The following is a 24562-nucleotide window of genomic DNA, read 5'->3' as shown; positions in this document are numbered from 1 at the left end:
TAAAAGCAGAAGTGTTTCTTTCACTTTGCAGCGCACCAGACATGTAGCCCAGCTGGAGTTCTGCCCATTTCTACACAGTTAACATTTTACTACAAAACAGCATATGTTGCTTCTCAACCATATTTCGTTATACACGTCAAAGGTGCTTGTCCTGACTTGAGCCTCAATTCTGCAAACCCTTATGCACAAGATTTACACATATAGGCAGCCCTATTAAAATCAGTGGGATCGTTCATATGTTTAATGTTAAGCACATGTGTGGAGCTTTTGCTGGATCAGTGCCTAAGCCATTGCAAGCTTGAGTTTTAAACATGGCCTATTTCTGAGGAACTTGAACACAAGGAAATGGGCGAGGGGTGAGTAAAATACACCATTTTTTCTTTAATTTCTTGAGCGGGTGAGGTTTCTGCCAGATCTAACACTTTGAAAAAGATCAGAGGTTTGCACTGAAAGTTTACTATTATTTTTTGCCAACTTCTATCTTAGAAAAATAAAATAGAATGGCTTGACCCAGAATCTCCACACTTGATTTCTTCTGTTCTCCTCAGGGAGCTTGCTGTCTATTTGTGAAGTTGAGTGGGTTAAATTTTGAGTTATTCAATTTTTCCCCCTCTTTTTAAACTCCTTGGAGTTTAAAAACGTCCACAAAGTTCTTCACTAAGTGAAGAACTAAACTTGCATTTTTAAAGAAGTAAATCTCTAGCCTTTTTCTCTTGCAGAGACAGCCTTTAAAATGTAAACCAATTGCAAAGTATATTTAGAATTAAAATTTCACAGTGGGAGACATTTTTAGGAACAATCCCCAATTCTCCAATCCCCCCAACCGCCCCCAACAGCTGTACTTCTGGCCACCAGGGCTCCCACCCCACCTTGATTTCCTGGACCACAACTGTTCAGTGATAAGCCACAAGGCCCAACCCTTCCTGTCCATCCTGTCTGTACAGAAGAGAAACACCGCTATGCTTAACCTACTCTTTCGTTCAATACGGGTCAGAAACCCCACTATCTACATACAAGCAGGTAACTATTTAGCCCAGATCCACTCTACAAACACTAGCTGAAAACCTCATTCTGCAATTCTGGATATGCCCGTAGATATTCTACACAGAGCAGAAAAGAGGACTAATATGCTTGGACTGTATTACTTATTTTTAATAATTACAACCATTTAAAAAGTAATTGGAATACTTATCATGCTCCTATAGCTACAGTACACGAGGCGAGGTACAGAGGGCAGAGTTAAGGGTGTTAGTGGAATCTTAACTTAAAATTTCCTGAATCTCAGGTCCTTAGATGTTTCAAATTAAAACATTCAGTGATGTGTTTGTTTTTTTAGTTAAGGTCTAGAGATAGTTTCAGCCTTAACTGTCTCTTAATATAGCCTATTATTTGGGAATAAAACTAATGTTCGGAATGATCATGGCTATATGACAGACCCCCAGAAACACTGGCCGTTTTCTAATTGCTTAGAGTTGTGACACCACTCAGACGAATCGTTGACACAAAATCATCTGTCAGAAGGTTTCCTTTATTCTAGTGTAGTTCTTTCTATTTGTGGTAATATGTTCTGAAACTCTTGGAACAGGAGACAAATTGGAAGATAGTTTCTCTTCTTTAAACAGAAAAGTCTACGCAGGAGGGGATTTGATACCAGCCTGGGAGTGCAAAGAGCTGGGGATTTGTAGGAGCTGAAGCAGATGATTCAGCAAGAAACTACGCAAGGGGTCCCTGCCTTTCATTCAGAAAGCAGAATGGGAGCAGTTAGTCCAGAAAACTGAATGTGGTGGAAACAGGATCACTGCACAGTACTAGAGACTACAAATCAGAGCATTGCTGGCAAACGGTCACCTGCAAATGTCAACCCTGCAGTCAGTGTGAATGCTGAAAGAGCTACACTCCCATACCTCCACATGTGTTCCCCACACAGAATGAGCACACGTATCCTAACGTGAGTCCCGACTGGCACATGTGCTTAAACATTACACTCACATCCCCACCTGTACACTCCACAGCCATTCATGTATACACTCCTTACATGCCCACAAACGTCTATATGTGTACCTAAATATTACACGTTGACATGTGCCCATCTGTACATATACAATTGCATACCCCCCATATAACCAGGCTCACCCATACAAGCACGTACCATCAGTATGCAGACATGTAACGCCCACACTCTTCTAATCACTACACATATGTCCAAGGCATGTACTCCACTTGTACATACACATTCACGCACATCTCATGTTCCCAAATTCCCACATATGTTCTCTGTCATAGGCACACCTTTGTGTGCCCTTGCAAATGCATGCATGCTGCACAAGTGCCTCACATCCCATGAACACACCCACACCCCATAAAAACACCCAGATGCGCACACAGTCATGTGCCCACACAGCAGTCAGCACACACAATGCTCCACGTGCTACTGGACCCCAGTGGTGTAAGAAGATATTCCCTCGTCCCCCTTCCCAATCTTTCTTTATAAAAATCCTACTGGACAATCCTGGGTTTGGGATGGAGTGTGAGGTCCTCAGGGACACTGAGGGAAAGAGACCAAGATGAAACCAAGCTGTGGCGAGCTCTTTGGGAAAGGAGAGGTGGTTATGGGACCAGAGAGGAGGTGGTTGTTATCCGTCTGGTCAGTGGACTCCAGCCCTGATTCAGATCCCACTGGGAGAGTCCTCACCCAGTACTATCCTCTGGATGCAGCACCAGTTCTGGAGGGAGAGTGGAGAGCCCACAGTCCTTGGGGGGGGTGGAGAGGTGTGAATCAGTCCAACCCCAAGTCAGAGTCAGACGATGACCTCTCCTCCGCCAGCTCATGCACAGCGTTCTCCAGAGAGGTGAGATTGCCCCCTGGAGTCATCCCCATCGGCTGGATGACTTGCTGTCTGCAATACAGAGGGAAAGAGCAGAGTTAGTCTGGCAAAGCGAGTTCGCAGGAGAAAGCACATAATGTCACTGGAGGAGCTACAGAACTGGGAGACTGGGGAACGCTCAGATCGCTAAGCACTCGTGTCCAACCCCTGAGGGACCTGTGGACACCTCCAGATGGCAGCCAGGGAGAATGCTTTGCGGAATACCAGCACAATAGAGGCCCCCCAGTTAAAGCAACAGGCTTGGTTCCAGCAACAACATTCCTATGCACCTAAGGAAGGAATAAACCCGTGAAAAGAACAAGGGGCTGATTTTCAGAAGTTCTGGGCATTCACAACTCACACTGAACTCCCCATCTCTGAATATTGGGCTCTGCACTTCCACTTGCAAAGCTCCAAAAGGCAGCAGAGAGAATCCCACAGCCCACAAATCCAGTCCAAGGAACGGATTGATGCCTCTTCTCAAGCAACCCAAAGAGTACAGCCCCTGCGGCAGGGTGGGCTAGGGGTCCAGAACCCCAGTCATGTTGGAATTAGCATTGGAGGTCCCAGGAGCTGCCACGCTAAGCTCCTGCTACATTGGTTGGATACTAGAATCTCCTGGGCGTTCCTGGCACAGTCCGGAGTAGCACTGGTCAGAGGCAGGCAGTGCTAGCTGAACCACCGTAGTGTAACTTTAGGACTGGCACCAGGATGAGTTTCTCTCTCTCTGACACACATGGGCTAACAGCATTAAATGAGCTGCCCTGCTGCCCTTTTCCTTCCCATCTCGGTGCCTTCTGAACTCTCTAGGTAGATCCCAGACCCCTGTCTGCAGTGCCCCTGAATGATGGATGAGCGCCTACTGGAGAAGGCTCTCCTGTGGGGAAGGAGAATTGGTGCCATTGGCTGCCATCTGTGTCTGAAATGCTACTTCCTACCAGCAGCCACCCAGGGGCAATGCCACCATCTGCTAGAGAACTCCCAGGCTGAACTCTGGTGAGGTGATAACTCCCGATGCACTGGGAGGTGGAGAACACATCTATGTGGTAGTCTGCTGCTGTCTCAACGAGGCTTGGCTAAGGCCCCTGAACTCCTTTTGCTGGGGTAACAGAATCCAGCTCTGTTAATTTATTCCTGTGTTAAATCTTCCCAGCAATCACCCCGAGTCCATCCCCTATGATCTTCCAGGGCCCTGGACTGCTACCAAACACTCACTGCACTGAGCTGGGATTCCCCTCCTCCTCAAGGCATATACATAGTTGTGTGCCCATTAAGACTCTCCTACAGCACTGACCTGCCATAGTCATGATTCTGTGACAAACCTGGGTCCCCACAGTCTCAGTGTCTGACCTATATTAGCCAGGACTCTTTCTCCTAGTGCATTCCCACTGCATCCCCAAACCACAACTGCGCACGCTTCGTTCTCTCTTCTGATACCTGGACAGCTTGTCAAACATGTTAACCAGCTTCATGGCTTCATACTCCTTCTGCTCCTCAGTCATCCCTTCCATGGGGTTGGGGAGCTTCTCCTCCACACGCCCTGTCACTGGGTTAATGCTGAATGCAATGATGGGAACGGGAGGTAGAAAGAGAAAAAGAGGGAGATAGAAGAGAGAAACAGGTTCATTGAAAAGCAGGCTGCATCTATGAGTCTACAATAGAATGAGAGCAGAGCTGGCCACAGAGCACATGCTCTCTCCTCTCCTTGGGATACTAGCGCTGGTGGCATCACAGGGGACAGCAAGGTGCTTCTGGCACTTGCCCATGCTCCACTGCATCACCCCCTACTCTCCTTAGGTAGGAGAGTCCTGCCAAGCCCTCCCCTCCTTCCCTGGCCACCGGAGTGGGAATTCACCCTCTCCTCGTCACTTCCTTCCAGTGGCCTCCATCTGTAGAGACTTCACCTCCCTCCTCTTCCATATACATGTGGTCCATGTGATTCCAGAATTGGTGGACTAACGGCCTGATTTGACAAGGCCAATCCTACGTTCAATCAGAGCTCGGTAGGACTGGAGAGTCCCCTTTGTCCACCCCATCACAGGGTCACGGCTAAGCACTGCCGAGGAGAGAGAGGAACACGTTCACTTTGGCTGCAGACAGGAACCCAGCAGCTGGAGGTGGGTAGGACCCAACCCTCATCACACACGCTGCCCCATCTCCACGCCTCTCCGGAGAGGCACAATAAGGGAATCTGTTCCGCTGTAGATGATGTGCCCTACTGCCAGTGAGTGGATACAGACACGCTAGCAGCTGTCACACAAGGGGAGCCATTCCCCTGGTGGGGATGGGTGGGGCACTGGAGTAGGAAGTAGGTAATTTTTGGATGAAATGCCGTCTAATGAAATGAGTAGTGAGGAGGAGAAAGTGGGCGAAGCCCTGGGCAGGGGGATGCAGGGAGAGGATGGGGAAGAATAGGAATAGGGTGAGAAAAGTGGGTAATGGGGTAGGTGAGGGCGCAGGGACAGGATGGGGAAGGGAGCTCGTGAGCACAGGCCGGGCATGGAGAAAGGGATTTGTGAGTATGTAAGGACAGAGGGACAGTGGTGGGAAGTGGTGGAGGGTCCTTACTTGGGCTTAGCTTCCTTGTATTCCTCTGTGTCCGTGTCTTCATCCTCAGAATACTCTCCCTCTGCCCGCCCTCCTGCCATGAGGCCTCGTGCTGCCAGGAGCCCAGCTGCATTGCCATACCCTGTGTACTTCACAAATCGCGACACTGACGGGGAGAGAGACACAAGAGTCAGCACATCCCCTTGCTGCCCACCGGCCCTCCTGGGGACAGGCTGGGCTGACTGAGAGAAAGTGACCACTTTTAAACAAGAGGCACCAGCCAGCATGGATATCCACTGGATAAATCCTCATATGGAAGAGACAGGTGGGAAATGCAGACTGTGGCACTGATAGTCAATACACCGCTCCTGAGTGCTCAAGCAGCAAGTTCAGCTCCGGGTCCTCCTCCCTCAGACAAAATCCCCAAGAACCAGTTCTTCCCCTGGACTTTGTGACAGCAGAGCGGAGGGTAAAGCAAACAATATCAGATTTATCATCTGACTCCCCACACTGGGGGGGCTGGACAATGGATCAGTGGAGCTGCATCCGCTGACAGCAGGTCTGAATGTTGCCCAGTGTGTCTGTGAGGTAGGAAGGAACTGTCTCCTTGCAGAGTGTTTCACTGACCACTGGCACTGCTCATCTATATGGTGTGTCTGTGAGGTGGGAAGGCAACTCTGCCTTCCCACAGTGCACTCCTGTACTACCTGCCCCAAGCACCGAATGCCTGGACAGCGTGTCTGAGGGGTGGCAAGGTGTGTCCTCTAGCCTTGGAAGGTCTGATGTGGTGTAAGCTCTAATTGGCTTTGACCAGAAATTGGATTCCATGCCCTGCCTCCCTGGCACGAAGATCCCAGAGGATCTCATCCATCCTGTGACGTTTTCGTTACTCACCGCTCTCCTTGCAGAGCACAAAGAGGAACTCGGCCGCGCAGTGCTTCACGTCGGTATCAATGTGCGTCATCAGGCGCACAAGCTTGTTCCGCAGCAAGTTCCCCACCTCGGGGCGATTCTTCACGTCCCGCAGCGGAGGCAGCACCTGCAAAGCCACAGCAAGAGAGACGAGGCTGGAACGGCACTGGGATTTCCAGAAAACCTTTGTGCCACAATGCAATTTACAGATCAATTAAATGAATAAACTACTGGGAGCGCGGCAAACGTGGCAGGTATTGTGGGACTCAGAGTCTTGGATAGCAGAATCTGTATACGGAAGGAGAGGGGTATCTGTTTGGAGGCTGGTGGTATCCACAAAGTTTGTGTTATTCTTCTCCCACCTCAGAGGAATCAGGAATGAGCGTTGGATTCTCCCTACACCAACACGGTACCTTAGCTTTGAGGAACTTCCTCGTCTGGCGGTGAACACGGGCACTCTCTGTCAGCAGGTTCAGCACAGGGGTTAGGGTCTCCTTCAGTTTGTGACCCTGTGAAAGAGCCCAGAAGAAACAACAAGAGGTCATCACAAGCTCACGTAGTTCTCATTGTCCAGTTCCTAGCAGAGACAGATCCCGAGAGCGCAGGCCAGAGATGAGGATGGAAGATTCCAGTTCTGTACCACAGCAGCTTTCCCACTGTGTCAGAGCTGGCAGCCTCTCTGCATTCGCTGTATGGCACAGGGCTGCCAGAAACACACTGGAACACAGGAGTGACAGCAGAGCGCGCTGGGAAGTCACGCAGCCACGCACAGAAAAGCTCTCAGAGTATTTCTAGAGCCTGAAGACCACACCCAATGTTCTGCTGAGTTGGTGATATTTTTAACAGGTTTGCTTCATATAACACCTTTCTGTCAAAAATGAACTGAGAACTTAAAAACAATTTTATTTTTGGATTCAGGAAAAACTCAGATTAAGTTGCTGGAGTAGTAAATCCGGGAATTTGAGGGGTGGGGGTGGGTGTTAATCCCCATGATCTGCCTTAATGAAGCCCACAAAAACTCCACTGGCCCTTCACCTCAAAGTGGGATTGGTGACAATCAGTCCTCAGACCTCCTGAGTTAGTCACGGGAAAGAAACAGCTAACCAATCAATCAACTGCCTACTGTACAGCAATTTACACTGTCATATCCAAACAGCTGACCAACACACCCGGTAACTAACCAGTTCCAGGGTTTCCGATTCAGTCAGTCAGTCAGTTAACCAACTCCCATCCAACCAATCTTGCCATGCAAACAGCCAATAAATCTATTACTTTTTAATCAACAAGTTAATCACCCTACTGTCCAGTCAACCAGTGAACCTACTCAAACACCAACCATAATTGTTTGCCTCTGTCTGGAAAATATTCACTTCTATTAAAGGTATAGCTACCAATACTCTGGTGAATTCTAAACCAGCCATCATTTGCTGACATTCCTGTGGTCTCCTCGTGAGGTGATCTGGGTTTTTTTTAATGGAGAAAGTAGCACTGCTGGGCAGGGATGGAGGGCCAAATCTGCATGGAAAGATGGCACAATGAAAAACTGCACAGCATCTCCTCTACCTACCCTGTCAAGTCGTCGCTCTAAGAAATCCAGCAGGACACTGACTGCGTCCATGTTGACGCCCATGTACTCAAGTGAGCCTGGCCGCACCTTCGGGGTCAACAGGACATCCAGACACATGAGAGGCAGGTTGCCCAAGAGGTTAACTGTGTGGCTGAACATACAGGGAGAGGAGGAACAAAGAGACATCCAAGGCTCTGTGTTAATGTAAATTCTTTTACTCTCCAAGGAGCAAGTTAATTTCTAAATTCTAGCAATATGAGGAGCCGGAGGGTAAGATCAAAAACCATCGTTTGCTGGGACCTGCAAGTGGACTCTTCTACAACCAAACTAATCAAAGGGTGTGCACACAAAGGTCAAACATGACCTGATTTTGGGAGGTCTCAGCTCTCTCTCAAATGACAACTGTCAATGTCAATTGCACAACATATGGCAACTGCTCAGTATGACTCAGGATATGGTTAGATATTTAAGGCCAGATTGTGAAGACCTTTTTCAAGTTGGTGAGCGATTCTTGCTCTGGCAAGTAGTCCCATTCCCTTCAGCAGGACTACTTGTAGAGAAAGGTACCACTCAGCATGAATCAGGGTATCAGAATCTGATCCTTAGTGTCAGGGTGGCTTATACAGTAGCACCTTCTGATCTGGGTAAGAAGATAATATGGGTTCAAGTCTTATGGCAGGACAATGATCTTCACCTATGAAATTCTTCTGTCCGGTCCTCTCCATCAGCTGAAATCATCAGGCAGTGACGCAGGAGAGCGCCCAGGCGTCGGTACAGAGCAGCATCTTCCTGGCCCCAAAACAGAAAACAAAAAACCTGATTATGAAAGGGAAGCACATCTCTGCAGTTCCTGAAATCCCAGAGTCTGTTTGCCCTTCTGCCTCTCTACTGCTGTTCCGGGAACAGAACACTTCTGTACATGGATACCAAGAACAACCAAATCTTGGTAAAGTGGAGTAAGAGGAGTAACATACAAATCATGGCAATGTCCCCAGAACTCTCTTTCTGCTTCCTGCCCCGCCCACGCACTTGCTCGTCCTTTTTCTTGCTCCATATCCCTTCCGAGTCCTCCAACACACCACATGGTTAATCCAGGGACCAGCAGAGGCCACAGACATTCCCAAAAGTTAGCCATCTGCAACCTCCATCACTAATATAGAAGGTGGAAAAGGGCTATGCTTTGGCCATTTCAATGGCAAGTTACATGAGCGTTTTGCCCTCGTCTGGCACAAAAATTATTTTTAAAGTCCTAAGAAAGTTTACAAAATGCTACAATTTGTTAAGTGTTAACAGTGTATAGGGCAGAGACAGCAGAGTTGTCATCAAACCGTTCTAGAAGTGAAGTCCCCGTGGGTTGCTTCTGTTCCTACATGTGCGTATGTAACCGTGAGTCCACAGACTGGAGGATGCATCAACATCACACGCAACAGGGAGGAATTGCTCAGCGGAGGTGGAAAACCACTATCGGATCAAGGCATGGGCAGTGACTTCTGGGAAACTTACCTCATCCACCTCCCTCTTGCTGGAGTCAAATGTGATGTTGAAGAGCACCTTAAGGATCTCCATGGCACGCTCTGTCTCCTGCCGTGGCAGGGGTAGGGAAGGGCTCCCCTCAGTGGCTACCTCATGGGGGTCCAGCCATTTCACACCTAGCGTCAGCTCCAGGGTATCTGTCATCAGGCTGATGCCCCTAAGCTCCTGGGCCAGCTGCTGCCGGATGTCCACCCTCAGTGCTGTCAGCAGGAACAGAAGACGCAGGTCAAAAAACTTGACCTCATGGGGGAGATTCTTCTCATTGTAGAGTTTGATGCGCTCCGTAAGACCCACCACGAGCCGGGCCTCAGCCGTCAGCTCTTGTGCCCGGGGACTACTGAAGACGATGTTGCAGAGGCATTTGAGGGCCTCCAGGATCACATCTAGGTCTGGGACTTCCCGAATGAGCTCCTCTGAGTAATCAATGCCAGCGTGTCTGGCCAAGGTCTGCAGGCCTTCCCTGGTGGCAAAGGGGTCAAGGCAGCTTTTGTCCCGGGACAGGATGCGGATGCTTTCCAAACATGTGACTTGGCAGGAGGGCTGGAGCTCCCTCTCCAGGAACTTGATCAGCAGCTGGGCCATTTTCTGGGGAGTTAGAAGGGAAAAATGAAGACACGGCAAACAGTGCCTTAGCTCGGACATTTCAACAGCTGTTCTCACGCATGGGCACTGAGTAATGCACCGCACTGAGACAGATAAGCAGTATCTAGAGATGGGCCTACCATAAAGTTCAGATCAAGACGTGAACTTTCCAAAGCTCAAGGGCGTTTGTTTCCAGAGTGTGGGTTCTGACCCACATCTAGCAATAATGCATGGAAAGGAGTATCATAGAATCATAGAATCTCAGGGTTGGAAGGGACCTCAGGAGGTCATCTAGTCCAACCCCCTGCTCAAAGCAGGACCAATCCCCAACTAAATCAAATACAGAGTACAGAATGGGGGGGTGGGGGGGGAGAGATGTAATGGGAGTCCCAAGGTCAGAGAGAAGGTGATACTGGGGATGGGGGAGCAGGCTGAAGGAACTGAGAGGAGGATAAGATAAGGTTAAGGGAAGGATGGAGGATCTAGCTGGGTTGAGAACAGGGTGGGAAGAAGGGAAATGATCTCAGAAGGTTTAGATATAGTAGAATGTCACTAATTCTCACTAATAAATAGGAGACTCATTGGCCCAGACTCCCTGATGGGGTAAATTGGGATAGTTCCATGAATACTGATTTACACCGGCTGAGGCTCTGTCCCATTGTGAACTGCTGATATCTTGCAGATCAGTGAATAAGAAAACAAAACAGCAATAAGAGTAAAGGTAATGCATCTCACAACCCTGCACAGTTTTGTTTCAACGTATAACAACACTTCATATGACACTAGTAAATGTTCTGTATATGTTGCATAAGTAATGATGCCACAGCAAGAGAAGACCTTACTACAGCTCGCATTGAGGAATAACGTGCCTGGCCTTGGGGAGCAAGAAGAGCGACACCAGACGTGGCATCATGCCATGTAGAAGCTGCCCCTGGATCAGGAATGGATATGCTGACAAACCGACTCAGGAGACCACTGTTCTAACCCAATGCTCCTCCATCGGTGACCCAGTCCCAGTGAGAGAGCACTAGCTTCTCTCTGGGATTTGCCATCTCTCACCAAGCCTTTTGGCATTCACTACTCTGCATTCAAGTACCTCTGCATGGCCACAGTAAGAAACAAAAGACATACCTTCCTCTCCTCCCGCTCTTCATCTTCAAAGGTGAAACACTGAGACTTCTGTGAAAACAAACCAGAAACTATCAGCCTCAAGAGGCAAAAAACAAACAGAGAAAATAAATTTGCTCTATAGTATACAATAAATGGTTCAGGGACAGCCATTGGGCTGCTTCTACCCAGCAAGCCACAAAATGAGAGAGCTACGAGCCAGTCATTGAACTGAAAGGCAGCAATGAAAAAGGAAATAGTTCTTCTTGCAGAGTAGAGCCAATCCATGGAACTCACTGCTGCAGGAAATCAATATCCTCCGATAAACATTGCCATACTAAAGGGGTTTAAGATATTTACATAAACAAGTAGAACATAAGTAGCTGAAGTCACTAAGAAACCAGGCAAAAAGTTAACAGAGAAATCAGGATTGCTTGCAAAGTTCAGAAATCTATTTCCCCCACGGTATAGCACAGTTGACTAGACTCATTATGGAGAGTTTCACCTTCCTCTGAAGTATCACATAAGAGCCACTGAAAGAGGCAAGATACTAACCTAGATGGGTCAATGGTCTGATCCAGTATGGTGGATCCCTTGTTCTTATATGCCCAGGAGACAATTCTGCTAGCACTCTGTTGCAAAACAGTTACCCAGTGTTATATAGGTTCAAGGAGCCAACCCGCAGGCACTCCACAAGGCATGTTTCCACCCAAATTAAAAAACAACAGAGGAGGAGCAGGAGTCACATGAACTGGATATACCATTATATCCTTTATACGTGGTTGCAATTAGGGTCTGACCCAAAAGCTGCTGAAGTAAATGGAAAGACTCCCACTGACTTCAATGCACTTTGGATCAGGCTCCTACTTCCTGGAGTTTGCATTACATTTTAAATGACCACTTACACACCTAGACTGTTCTCCAGACACTCTTCTGCTCCTCGTCATCTGTCCTCCTTCTGCTTCCTGCCATCCATCCCTTTAAGCCTCCTCCCACTCCATGTTCCCACCATTCCTTCAAAGGTTTTGTCATAAATATAAACCCCTTTAAAATCCCTCCTGGCCAGAGGAAAAATCTTCTCACCTGTAAAGGGTTAAGAAGCTAAAGGTAACCTCGCTGGCACCTGACCAAAATGACCAATGAGGAGACAAGATACTTTCAAAAGCTGGGAGGAGGAAGAAAAACAAAGGGTCTGTGTCTGTCTGTGTGATGGTTTTGCCGGAGACAGAACAGGAATAAAGTCTTAGAACTTAGTAAGTAATCTAGCTAGGTATGTATTAGATTATGATTTCTTTAAATGGCTGAGAAAATAGCTGTGCTGAATAGAATGAATATTTCTGTCTGTGTGTCTCTTTTGTAACTTAAGGTTTTGCCTAGAGGGATTCTCTATGTTTTGAATCTAATTACCCTGTAAGGTATTCACCATCCTGATTTTACAGAGGTGATTCTTTTTTACTTCTATTAAAAGTCTCCTTGTAAGAAAACTGAATGCTTTTCATTGTTCTAAGATCCAACGGTTTGGGTCTGTGGTCACCTATGCAAATTGGTGAGGATTTTTACCAAACCTTCCCCAGGAAGTGGGGTGCAAGGTTTGGGAGGATTTTGGGGGGAAAGATGTGTCCAAACTCCGTTTTTTCAGGAACCCAGATAAAGTTTGGTGGTGGCAGTGGAAGTCCAAGGGCAAAGGGTAAAATAGTTTGTACCTTGGGGAAGTTTTAACCTAAGCTGGTAAAAGTAAGCTTAGGAGGTTTTCATGCAGGTCCCCACATCTGTACCCTAGAGTTCAGAGTGGGGAAGGAACCTTGACAGGTTTTGTGTGACTTCCTTCTTCTTCTTCAATCTAAGCCTCATTATATCACATTTCTCTCCATTGCCCTGTGCCCTGATCTCGCTCCTTGTCTGTCCAAGCCATTCAGAGATTTATTAACAGGCACCTTTGTACCGATCAGCCCCCGATCTCCTACAGTTCATTAACAAGTTTCATCCCTTCACTGCATGTTCCTTCTTTTAGCTCACTGCGATGGAAATACCTTTTTAGGATGATACTTCAAAAATGGATTTTTCTTTTGTTCTCTGGAGTTTTAAGATCCCTTAGCAATTTGTATATGCAGGTGGTTCCTGTATCATGTCTGCTTTACAAGGTACTGGGCTTGATCCTCTGTGGAACCCGCAGCTCCCCATTTAGCTTGCTAACCTACAGCATGGGATTCTTAGGTTGAAGGCCATGGGTTTCTGACTTGTATTGGGTACAAATATTTCCACACATTGCTAAATTTGATGTAGGAATCACTGTGTGAAATTCTGTGGTTTGTGTTACACAGGCGATCAGGCAGATGATCACAATGATCCCTTCTGGCCTTAAAACGTATGACTCTATAAAACAACATGAAGAGTTATGGAAAGAACAGATGAGTAGGGATTAGAGCTGTCATGTAGGAGAGGCTTGTGTCCAGCTTTGCCCATAAATCCATTCTTTTCTAAAGACTATTGTGATACCTATGTGTCTCCCACTGCTGTATGGTTGTTTATGAGCACCTCCCAAGCACTTAAATATAGAAACAACAATAAACTCTTTCTCTCCTTTTCTTCTTTCCAGGCCTGGGTGAAACACAGCTTGATTCCCTGATTGTTTGTTTGTTTTTTATTTGCTTGTGTGAGTGGGCGTGTTGAGTGTCTAGTGCCTTGATTAAAGTAGAGAAATGTTATTTCTTGTGAGAATAAGCTGCTTCTGGCTCTTTATTCTGTGGTCTATGAGGCCATCCTGGATGTGAGTGATTGTCTTGGTGAACTAAGAGGATAATTCCTTGCAGTGAGAGTGGCTGTGTTCTGGGGTTGAGTGATGACCATCTGAGTTTGCAGTCTAGAAAAAATTCTGCAGGGCATTGGTTTGCTACCTCCATAGCCAGGGAGAGGCAGGCTCTCTATCTCCCTCATAGCAGTGGCAGAAGTTGGTACTGGAAGCTGGCTGTTTCAGAACACATTTTCCACCACTTGCCTGAGTTTCTTCTTGCTTCTTCCATCCTAGGCTATCCGAGGACCATAGTGATCCGGGGTGGATCATGGGGTTTCAGTGCTAATATCTACAGTCATAATCAGGAAGTGCTTAGCACTAGTGCTAGTTCTTCTCCTCCTTGGCCTCTCAGTTGGTTCAGGTTTTAATAAGCAAGTTTAGGAATTTGCCAGTGTCCAAGAGAGTCTCAGGATTGACCACATGCTCCAGTTTCTTAGTCTAACAGCAAAGCTTCTGCTACTCTGTAGCCCAGTTCCCTCCATCCCACAGGGCATCAGCTGACAAGGACGGCTCCATGCTTTCAATACCCAAGCAAACAACTAGCCCAGGACTTTGATAAGTTACCTTGTTATTTGCAACCCTGAACAAAGACCACACCCAGACTGTACAGCACCTTCCCGCTTCACGAGGCTGCTTCACACTGGATCAGAAATGTCTGAGATCTGTTTAAAAGGGTATTTTTAACAATTGCAAGTGACATGAGCATTTAGACGGTGGCTGCACTAGAAGTGCCTTACCAGTACAGGAATGCCAGCACACTACACTGGCAAAGTGCTGCTAGTGTGGACGCAACTTATACTGGCAAAGCTCCACTTTGTACCAATACAGTAAAAACACTCCCCACGAGAAAAACACCAGTAAAAGTGCAGTTTTGTTGGCATAGCTGCGTCTACATGAGGGGCTTCTGCTATGTCAGTCAGGGATCAAACCTCTTCATGTGCCTGACCAATGTAGCTATGCCAGCTGAAGACTGTAATGTAGACATAATCTTACTCTGCTCTCTTTATCCAGCTCTATAGGCCCCATTGATGCACGTGGACTGGCTGCAAAACATGCCAGGAGCTGAGCAGGCTTCGATTTTGCACATCTTTCTTTGAAGAGACCTCTCCCAAGAAAGATCCTATTTCTACAATTTTTAAAAAGATGTGAAGGATCATCTCCCCAAACTGGGAAGGCAAGAGATATATCTCACAACTAATACAGAAGACTTCTTGGCAGCTAGGTGAAGGCTTTTGGTCTTAAGGCACCTAAGGTGGACACCAGTCACTTAGGAATGTACACACCCTCTTGCATCTTAAATATTCTAGGTATTGGTCCTACTCCCTCTCCTTGGTAACTATTTCTATTATCTTCTCCACAGCCATGTCCTATAGTTTCCTCGATCTGCTCTGGATTCCTTAATATAGCTGTTACACTAGCCTCTCTCCAGCCCCTTTATTTTCAAAAGGTTTAAAATATAGAAGCATAAATTGGCCTGTCTCATTTCCTTCGTTATCCTCATATTGATCCTGTCCGCACCTTTGGTTTGCTCAGCTTTCAGATCTTCTAATTTCTGATTAGCTATTCTGGACATGATCTTGATTTTCAATATAATTTTATATGTATCCTTCATCCCAAAGTCTTAACAAAAGATGCAGCATCACAGCAGGGTAAAAGAAGAATGCCAGGCAAACAATCAGCACACTGCACAAAAGTGGGAGGAGGCTGGGTGATGTCTAAGGACTTCAAAATGGGATTCCTTAGATCACTGAGCCATTCCTTCAGCATGCCATCTTCTTCCCTCGGATCCCAGGCAATTCAGATACGATCAATAAAGCGTATAGGTCTGTGTCTTGCTCTTGGTTCTCAATGCTATGATTTAGGGAACTCCCCATTCTTCTGGAACACAAAGAGCCATCCCTGAGGCCCCCCAGTCTCCTTCATCTGCCTCTCATCCTTCACTCCGAAAACATCTGTGATTGAGCTTGCCTCTGCTTTTCATGGCAATTTTAATGCACAATTAACCCCTTCACGGTTGAACTCTGGTGCCACTTCTGTATGGCAGCTGAATGCAGCAGCATTATTTTAAGTGCTGAATTTGGCACTGGAACATCAGAATTTCAGCGATGGCACACCTGCTGCCGCCTCCGCGGCATCCTTGGAGGCGCATGGTCACCAGGTACGTCAGGCAGCACTGAAGCAGCTGATTCCATTCTACCACCTTTCCATTCCTCTCCTAACCCTGATACGTTATCTCTCAAAAGTGCCTCCTCCTTCTTAACCCTGAGGAGTCTGGTTTTTTTCTGAACAGTCAAACTGGACCTTTTTTATTTATTTTTACTTTTGCGTGGCAGGCACAGAGAATTTGTCCATTTTATTCTCCATCAGGATCCTTTCTGTCACATTCAAGGTCTGTCTTGCTCCTCCATTGCTTCAACCTTATCAATTAACCCCAGTTTTACACACTCTTCCACATCTGGCTCTGTGAAATTTATTGTCCCTACAATCCTTCACAATCAGATTAACTTCATTTACACACCAAACTAGAATTACTGGCAATATTGCTTTGATGTTTCCCCACCTCTATGGCTCCAGTCAAGTCCTCTACGCTACTCAAAACTAAGTCAAGACATTCCTTTCTTCTCAGCTCACTCTTTTATAAAGTGTGCAAGGAAGCTATGTATTTACATTTCATCTCTTTGAAGCTGGGGCACTGGGCCAGATCCTTAGGTGTTATGAAATGGGGTGATGACACAAGTGGCTTTCCACCTCTACCTCTACTCCTGGAGGCAGAAGGGGACTGTTTTGGTCTCCAGGGCAAATTAGAACAGCTCTAGAGCTGCTCTAAAGCCATTTCAGTCAGTCCAAAATTGCCATGCCTCCTCCCCCCGGCACACCCACTGCATCCGGAAGGTGGTACCAGGAACACGTGATGTGGTAGAGCTGCCAACGCTGACTTTATGCCACCCAAGGATTCCCCTATGCAAAGGGAATCCTCAGCTACCCTGTTAGCACAACTCTGTGTTCCCTTTGCACTCCAGGAGGTACAGAGGGGATGAAGCAAGGGCTGAGAATTGGGCCTTCTTCTAATTGTCCGTAAAGGACAACGTAAAGGTATGGTGCTGCATGATAATAAGGAATAATAATAATGTCCATAAAATTCTGATTTATTCTTTTTGCTTGTTGTCTACATATGTGTATAGACTTGATTTTCAAACTGTGGGTAAGTCATTTTAGCCTAGTACTGTGTATAACACACACCTAACTGCCTGGCTGACCAGCTGACTTATTTTAGAAGACTACAGTGCAGTAGCAGAGAAGTCGATATTCGTGATCCAGGTATACTGTGTGTCCATGCATATCAGTACTCCGTTACGCCCCAAATCATGCATTTTTTCTTCTTGATATGTAGTGCTCACCAGTACACTGTTTCATCCATTCATTCTCTCTAGTCTGTCTGTCTAGGTATTATGAGGTCCTCGTTATCATAGTATCTGAGCTTGTCAGTTATTTACCACGTGTTCTTTAAACACAGTTGATTAGCATATGTAATCACACCCTCTCTATAGCTTATTGCAGCCTGTACTTGCTACCGTTGAGTCACTTTGTAATACAGATCATTTTAAATTACGTAACAACTATCAACTAGTAGATCATGTCAACTTTATGATTTACTGCAGACTTTCAGGGTGCATTGTCTAGAAAATGTTTTCATCTAGTCTTTGGCACATTTCACATAGTCTCAATAATACAGGGCCAAATCTAAGGGTCTTATTCAGATTTTACTCAGTTATTTTCCAGTGAAGTTCTGCTGAAATCAAAAGGAGTGTTAAGCAAGTAAGGAAGGTATAACAGTTGAGGAAGGATCAGAGGGCTTGGCCCATTGCTCACCATGGCAGACGGATTAGTGGAATCCCTCTCCAACATCCAAAGCATGGCATTTCAAATCCAATCTTTTAAAGCACTAAACAATTTTCATACCTCAACATGATGCGTCTTTCAAAGGTTTGAGCCAGGTATCAATCTATGTAACTCCAAGGTCTCAAAACATATTATCCTATTAAAATCAGGCAGAGGTTGCTGAAGTAGCTAAAGGAAAATACTACAGCACCTAACTGTGGCTGCACCCTGTGCAAATGGGCAAGGGGTGGAGGATGCGAGTAGCCTTTCCTCGTTCCCCACCACCTTTGCCATACTGGATCAGACCAGCACTCTGGAAGCTCCTGCTTCCAACAGTGGCCAATGCCAGATGTTTCAGAGGAAGGGGTAAAATGGACAATTATAAATTAACATTTCCATGGGGGAAGTTATGATTTATGCCCCAACAGAAGAGGGTTTAAAGACCTTTATAAATGTTTTATCCTATCTAATGTAACTGCAGATATCCTTGTTAGGTATGTAAATGTCCAATCCTTGCACCCTCTTCAGCTACTTGTCTGAATTATACCTTGTGGCAGTGAGTTCCACAGGTTAATTATGCAGCGTGTGTGTGTGTGTAAAAAGCATTTCCTTTCACCGGTTTTAAAGGTATTACCTTTTAATTTCACTGGATCAAAAAGTCATAGATTGTAAGGCCAGAAGGGACTATTATGATCATCCAGTCTAACCTGCATAAAACAGGCCAGAGAACTTCACCCCTTGTGCCTTTATGACAAGAAAAGGTAAGGATGTGCTCCTGACTGATCTTTCCTATATCACTCATTATTTTATATACAGGACCACTCTCCCATCCCCTTTCCAAATTAAATAGTCCTATCCTCTCTTCATATGGAACCACTTCCATGCTCCTAATCACTTTTGTTGTCCTTCTCTGGACCTTTGCCATTTCTGTTATATCCTTTGGCGATGCAGTAACCAGCACATATTATAATGGGCCCTGAATTCTCTGCACAGCTCCATTGCAATTAATGGAACTATCCCAATTTACACCAACAGAGAATTTGATCCACTGCTTAAGGCAAGGATGTCTCATCAATTTACATAACAGTATTATCATATTGTTAATACTCCCTAACATCTTTTTTGACCAACACTGTGTATTGCCCAGATGGTTCTATTGTGCTGCCTGCAAATGGGACCTAGGATTTTTTCCAGTGTGATTATACTTAAATTTAGACCCTATCAACATGTATGAATAGTTCAAATGGTTCCTTCCAATGTACCTCACTTTGCACCAATCCACAGTGAATTTTTATTGCCCCGTGTTGCTCAATTGCCTATTGGCATCTGATCCAGCACCCACTGAAGTCAGTGATAGTCTTGCCATTTACTTCAATTGGCTTTGGGGATCCAGTCTGTTGTAGGGTCCCTCAGGAATTCCTGACGTTCTTTTGCAGTCTTGAGAGATTTACACAATTTTCTGTCAACTGCAAATTTGGCCTCCTCCACTGTTCACAACGTCTTCCAGATCCTTTATAAAAGTATTAAACAGCCTGACATGAATTCTTCAGGCACCCTAACGTTAACTTCCTTTCACGCCCTCTGTTGAAAAGAATATATCTGGGGCAGGAATCTCCCATCATCTTCTGTGGTGAAGACTGACACAAAGACATTGCCTTAGGTTCTCTGCAATGTCTTATCCTCCTTTATTGCTCCCTTTACTCCCCGACAGTCTAGCTGACTTGTTAACTCTGTCTCCCAGGCTTCCTGTGTCCGATATACTCTCAAAAAACATCTTGGTGTTTGTTCTGCTATGTTTAGCTATTTGCTCTTCAAATTTCCTCTTAGCATCTTAATTCCTCTTATATTTCATCTGCCACGATTTGTGTTATTTCTGCTGTATGTCACTTTTATGGGGTCCTACTGTTTCTTAGTTGAGACTTTGACTGGATTAAAATTGCCCGGTTGGAACAGATGTAGCATGCACAATTTTTCCCTGGAAAATGACACTTCTGCAACAATATTTGCAGCTTTCTCTGCTCGCTTTCCACCTACTTCAGTGTGATGCAGCATGAGTCATGTAGGATCTGACGGGCCACATTCATTCCTAAGGTGACTCCTTTGAAGTGAATTTCACCTGCACTTGCATATTGGTTCCTGAGTTGAAAATGTCATGTGTGCCTATTCTGAAGGGGCAACCCCTTCGTGTAATGTTTTGAAACATTTCCAAGCTGGTAGTGGCAATCACTCATTCCTACCAGTTTGTTGTTTTCACGTGCTATTTTTGATTTCTCTTATCAACTTTCAGATGAAGCATATGTGGCAAATCCCTACTGTTAATGTGCTTCCTTAATTATCTTTAATTGTGAACCATAATAATTCTACTCCATCCATAGCTTCCTCCTTAGGCCTCATATGTTACCTCCAAACCTTCCTTTACCATAAAGGGCTCCTCCTTTCTACCTCACTATTTAGCCCCCACATGGGCATTCATTTCCCTGCCATGTTTCCCTTGCACCCTTGATGCTAAAAATCCAGCCTGAGTGCTTTACTTCCAGTACATAAGGGAAGCAGAAAAGGGAGAGGTTTACTAGATGCTCGGGAACAGTCACTGTCAAAACATACATGCAGGAACCACTGATGCTACAAACAAAAGATTTACCCGCTAAGCAGGTTAATGGCAGTTTTATTGAAGTGACGCACAGACAGATGTAGGTAGAGGAGACAAACAGGGACAGCTGGGTGGCACAGAAATCCCACAGCACGGCTTCTCCAGCCAACCTGCTCCCAGACACGTAAACAGGGAAAGCTGAGGACTGGCACAGGCCAAGCACAAACACAATACTCACCTCCTGATTGTAGATCTGCAGCACCTTGAGGATAGCGTCTTGTTCCCCGCTTTCCACAGTCTCCACCACATTCTTGAGATCCATTGCCCCAGCAGCTTGGATATGGATTGGAACGCTATGGGGTGGGGTGGGCGGCCTTGTAGCGTTGCTGGATAATTACCCGGATAATTACAGATGCACAGGGACCTTGATACACAGACAACTGGGAGGGAGCAGGGAGGAACAGAGAGAGAAAAGCAAGTGAAAGGGCTCACTCTGTTACATCCAAAGGGCAGAGCAGATGGATGACCCCCATAAAACCAGGCGCTGACTCCCTCTCTTTCTCTCGCCCTTTAATCCTCTTCCTCCTCTCTCTGCTTTCCAATGTTTAATAAATGCCCTCCCACCAACGCACTTAGGAAACCTCCCTCCCTTTCCCAGCCGGAAGATTAACACAGAACAGACAACTGCAGCTCCCTGCAGCCCTCCTCCTCCACCCACTGTCCTGATTTCTGTTACCACATAGCAAAATCCCAGAAATGACCCTGTGGAGTAAAAGAGATGCACAATAGCCAGACAAGCACCATCCAGGCTGGGTTAAGGTGGCGCTGTCCTTTAAGGTGGCATGAAGAAGTTCCTCAATTAAATGCACTGGGATTTTGCTTTGTTGGTTCAACAAAGAATCTAGAATACTGAGGAATCTAGAATACTGAGGTGCCTGTGTAGCTCTGTAATTGGGGAAGATGGGAGGATATACCGAACGCACTATAAAAACGCCTGTCCTGATGATGGATAAAAGGCCTCTATAGGCCAAAGCGACAGTAGGCTTGTATCATCCAGGAAACCAATGTGTTTTACAAGTATATTAAATAATTAGATGTGTATTTATATGCAAATAATACTCATAGATTCTTTGGGGCTAGGCCTGTGTTTAAGGTTGTTTGTAAAGCACTGTTTTGATGTATAGTGCTGAGAGAGATAGTTAATAAATAATTAATATATAAATTACTGAGTATGATTCCATACGTTTATGGACGTTTATCTTTTCTATAGCTAGATGTCAATTCGGCACTAAATATTGGTAGTGTAAAATTACACAGTAAGGTCATGATCCTGCGATGAGTCTCCTGCAAACCTCTGGCCCCCCACCCCCGACTTCAGTGGGGCTCCATCCAGAACTCACTGCAAGGGTGTGCACCAATTCTATTGCATTACCACAATAAAGTTGAAGGGTGCCTGCTGACCGCCCACCATGATGCGCACCCTGAAGTTTGAGAGCTACTAATAGGGCCATTTAGGAAGACAGAGAGGAACACAGCTCTCAAGATGCACCAACCACCCCCCCAAAAAAAATTAAAAGAAATTCCATACAGTTGGAGACATTAAAACTGGAAAAGGCAGCTCATCTAATCCACCCCCTTTGGGCCAGTACAGAATTGTTCCCTACAGTGTATTCTCCAGCTTTTTGTCCAGGCTAGCGTGATGGAGCTTCCACCACTTTCCATTTAGACCTCACTATTTGGAATTTTCATCCTGTTTTTCATCTTGCATTTTTCTGTTTAACTCATGAGGAACTCATCCCATTAGTCTTAATTCCACACCCAGTACCATTCTCTCTTTGATGCCCACACCCACCAAATATGTATAGAAGCTGGTCTTTGTGCTCCTCCCCCTGGTTCTGGTTCTGCAAACATTTACACATGTGCTTAACTTTAGTTCTGTGAGCAGTCCCTTGAAATCAGTGAAACTACTCCTGGTAGTAAAGTTCAGCATGTGTGTAAGGTCTTTGCAGAATCTTAGTCTTTGTTTAGCCGAACTACACATGTACATATCTTTTAATCTTTCATAATAAATCAATCTTTTAAGAAATCCTGATCACTTTGGAGGGACAGAATGGGACCAATGGTAACTATTTTACTAAAAGTAGGGACTGGGACTCCTTAGTAGAGACAGAGGGCATAGAAGCAAAATGTCTGCAACAATTAACAATAACCATTATAATAATTATTGGGTTAGCTTTATTTTAAAAGATAAAATGTTGCTAAATCAGTTACAACAACTCCACCTTCCAGATCAATGAAAAAGAGTATAAACAAACATTAGGAGCTATTCTATGTTAAATAATATACATATAAAGCACATTACCTTTACTTGCTCAGGTTTCCTGCCTTATTTCCTGAACACAGCAGCTGTCCCCCCTCCAATGCAGCGTTTAGTGAGGGCACCTGCTTTGTTTTAAAGAAAAACTTGTTTTTTTTCAAGCTCGGACACCAGCGGCAGGGTGGAATGTGGGGTCATCCGCCCAGCTGGGCTGCTGTTCCTAGGGCAGGGTAGCGGGGAAGAGAAGGTCTTTCTCTCTTCCCCCTCCCCGCTGTCCAAGGCGAGCGGGAGAGCGAGGGTGTGTGTGTGTGTGTGTGTGACTCATACGGAAGTTGCGACCCGTGCTGGTAACGCAGCATCCGATAACCGATTCGGAAGGGGTGGGTGGCAACACCTCGGGTAGGGAAGAAGAAACAGACAAAAGAAAAGCTGCATTACTGGAAGTCTGGGATCGGGGGAGGGGCAGAGTTAACTTCCCGGGATCCGCCAGAAGAATGTTAAACAATGGGTGCAATCTGGGAATACTGTAGGTGCTGAAGACCTTTTTCTGGGAGGATTAATGACAAACAATGAAAAATCCTCTCTTCCATTGTGTTTGAGACGGAGAGTCAGATGGAAAAAAAAAAACCCTAAAGTAAATAAGCAGGGCTGGGCAAACCTGTTCTTTCTCTGTTTTTCGCCTATTCGTTGTTGTTGTTTTTTTAATATTTATGATGCAATATTTAAAGCTATGGAATATAAAACAGCAAACATTATGAAACTAACAAGGCATGTGCTAAATATCACTGCCCAGGCGCTGTTTTTCTGTTCCATCCCATCTCCCTTCGTTCTCGGTGTCCCAATGGTGGAAAGACTTACTGCCAGGCAGAGTGGCTCCCTCCCTGCGTGGTCCCGCGGATGGAGCTCTCTAAAGCCTGGGTCCTACCCGCTGTTCCCCGTCGCTGGAATCCTGCACCTCTCGGGGGCTCTGGGCACGCGCACGCGTCTGCTCACATGGATCACATTGCAGGCTCGGGGATTAAATAAATAATAACATTTTGTCAGTGTGAGAAGGAGACAGAGGAAGTTTAGGCCAGGATATTAGGCTTTGTTAATTAAAATAAACTATAGAAATCTTTTCCACGCCGCTCAAAGCTTATTTTTGTACATGTAAATATTCCTACGTTTCCCATGTTACAACAAGCCGAAACAAAACAGCACTGCGGTACGAGCACTCAGGTTTAAAAACGGAGCCCCGGGGGGATGGTTTGCAGGACTGAGGCCTACCACCAGGAGTGGCACTGTCTAATCTCCAAACCCTAAACAAAGGGGAGCAGCCAATCGGGATGTCGGAATCCCTCCAGGATTGTCCTGGAGTCTCCAGGAGGTAAAGATTAATCTGAAATCAAAGCCTATCATGTCGTGTGATGAAACCTCCAGGAACACCTGGCACCAAAACTGGCAACCCTAAGCTTGACTGACCCAAAGGGGTGAGAGGCTGGGGTGGGTTATAGCCCTCCAGAGACCCACACCTCACACCGGTGTATTACTGCTGTAGACCCGCACCCAGTCCGGCGTGGGGCCCCACTGCAATGGGTCTAACACAACCAGTATTCAGCCATCAGACAGAAGGGGCGCATCTAGGGTGACCAGATGGCAAATGTGAAAAATCGGGACAAGGGGTGGGGGGAGGTAATCGGTGCCTATATAAGAAAAAGCCCCAAATATCAGGACTTTCCCTATAATATCGGGACATCTGGTCACCCTAGGCTAATCTACCTTCTTGCCCGTGGGTCCCCAGCCGGTGGGACACGGCCCCCTACCCTGCCCAGCATGGGCAAGCCCGGCCACCCTGCCCGGCCAGCCGAGGGGCAGCAGCGGGGGGGCTGGATCG

At 46.1% G+C, this 24562-nt stretch overlaps 1 protein-coding gene across 2 annotated transcripts; it reads right to left on the bottom strand.

The window, feature by feature from the left end:
- Nucleotides 1-1510: 1510 nt before the first annotated feature.
- RIC8A (RIC8 guanine nucleotide exchange factor A) lies at nt 1511-23639 on the bottom strand. 2 transcript variants are annotated; one of them, XM_077818154.1, is made up of 12 exons: nt 23548-23639; nt 22735-22817; nt 20611-20812; nt 11137-11184; nt 9394-10008; nt 8585-8679; nt 7891-8041; nt 6737-6832; nt 6306-6450; nt 5433-5577; nt 4302-4421; nt 1511-2897 (listed from the first exon to the last, which is right to left on the bottom strand). In XM_077818154.1, exons 3-12 carry the CDS (start codon nt 20692-20694, stop codon nt 2777-2779), a joined length of 1620 nt encoding a protein of 539 aa, XP_077674280.1. In that variant the 5' UTR covers nt 20695-20812; nt 22735-22817; nt 23548-23639; the 3' UTR covers nt 1511-2776. The 2 variants fall into 2 exon arrangements, with proteins under 2 accessions (XP_077674280.1, XP_077674279.1); XM_077818153.1 differs by lacking the exon at nt 23548-23639 and having other exon boundaries at nt 22735-23077.
- Between the last annotated feature and the right edge of the window lie 923 nt (nt 23640-24562).

The sequence above is a fragment of the Eretmochelys imbricata genome, chromosome 6 (assembly GCF_965152235.1).
Source record: "Eretmochelys imbricata isolate rEreImb1 chromosome 6, rEreImb1.hap1, whole genome shotgun sequence".
Classification (NCBI taxonomy): Eukaryota; Metazoa; Chordata; order Testudines; family Cheloniidae; genus Eretmochelys; species Eretmochelys imbricata.
The sequence above is the reverse complement of the archived record's forward strand: the minus strand, read 5'-3'. Positions and strand labels throughout refer to the sequence as shown.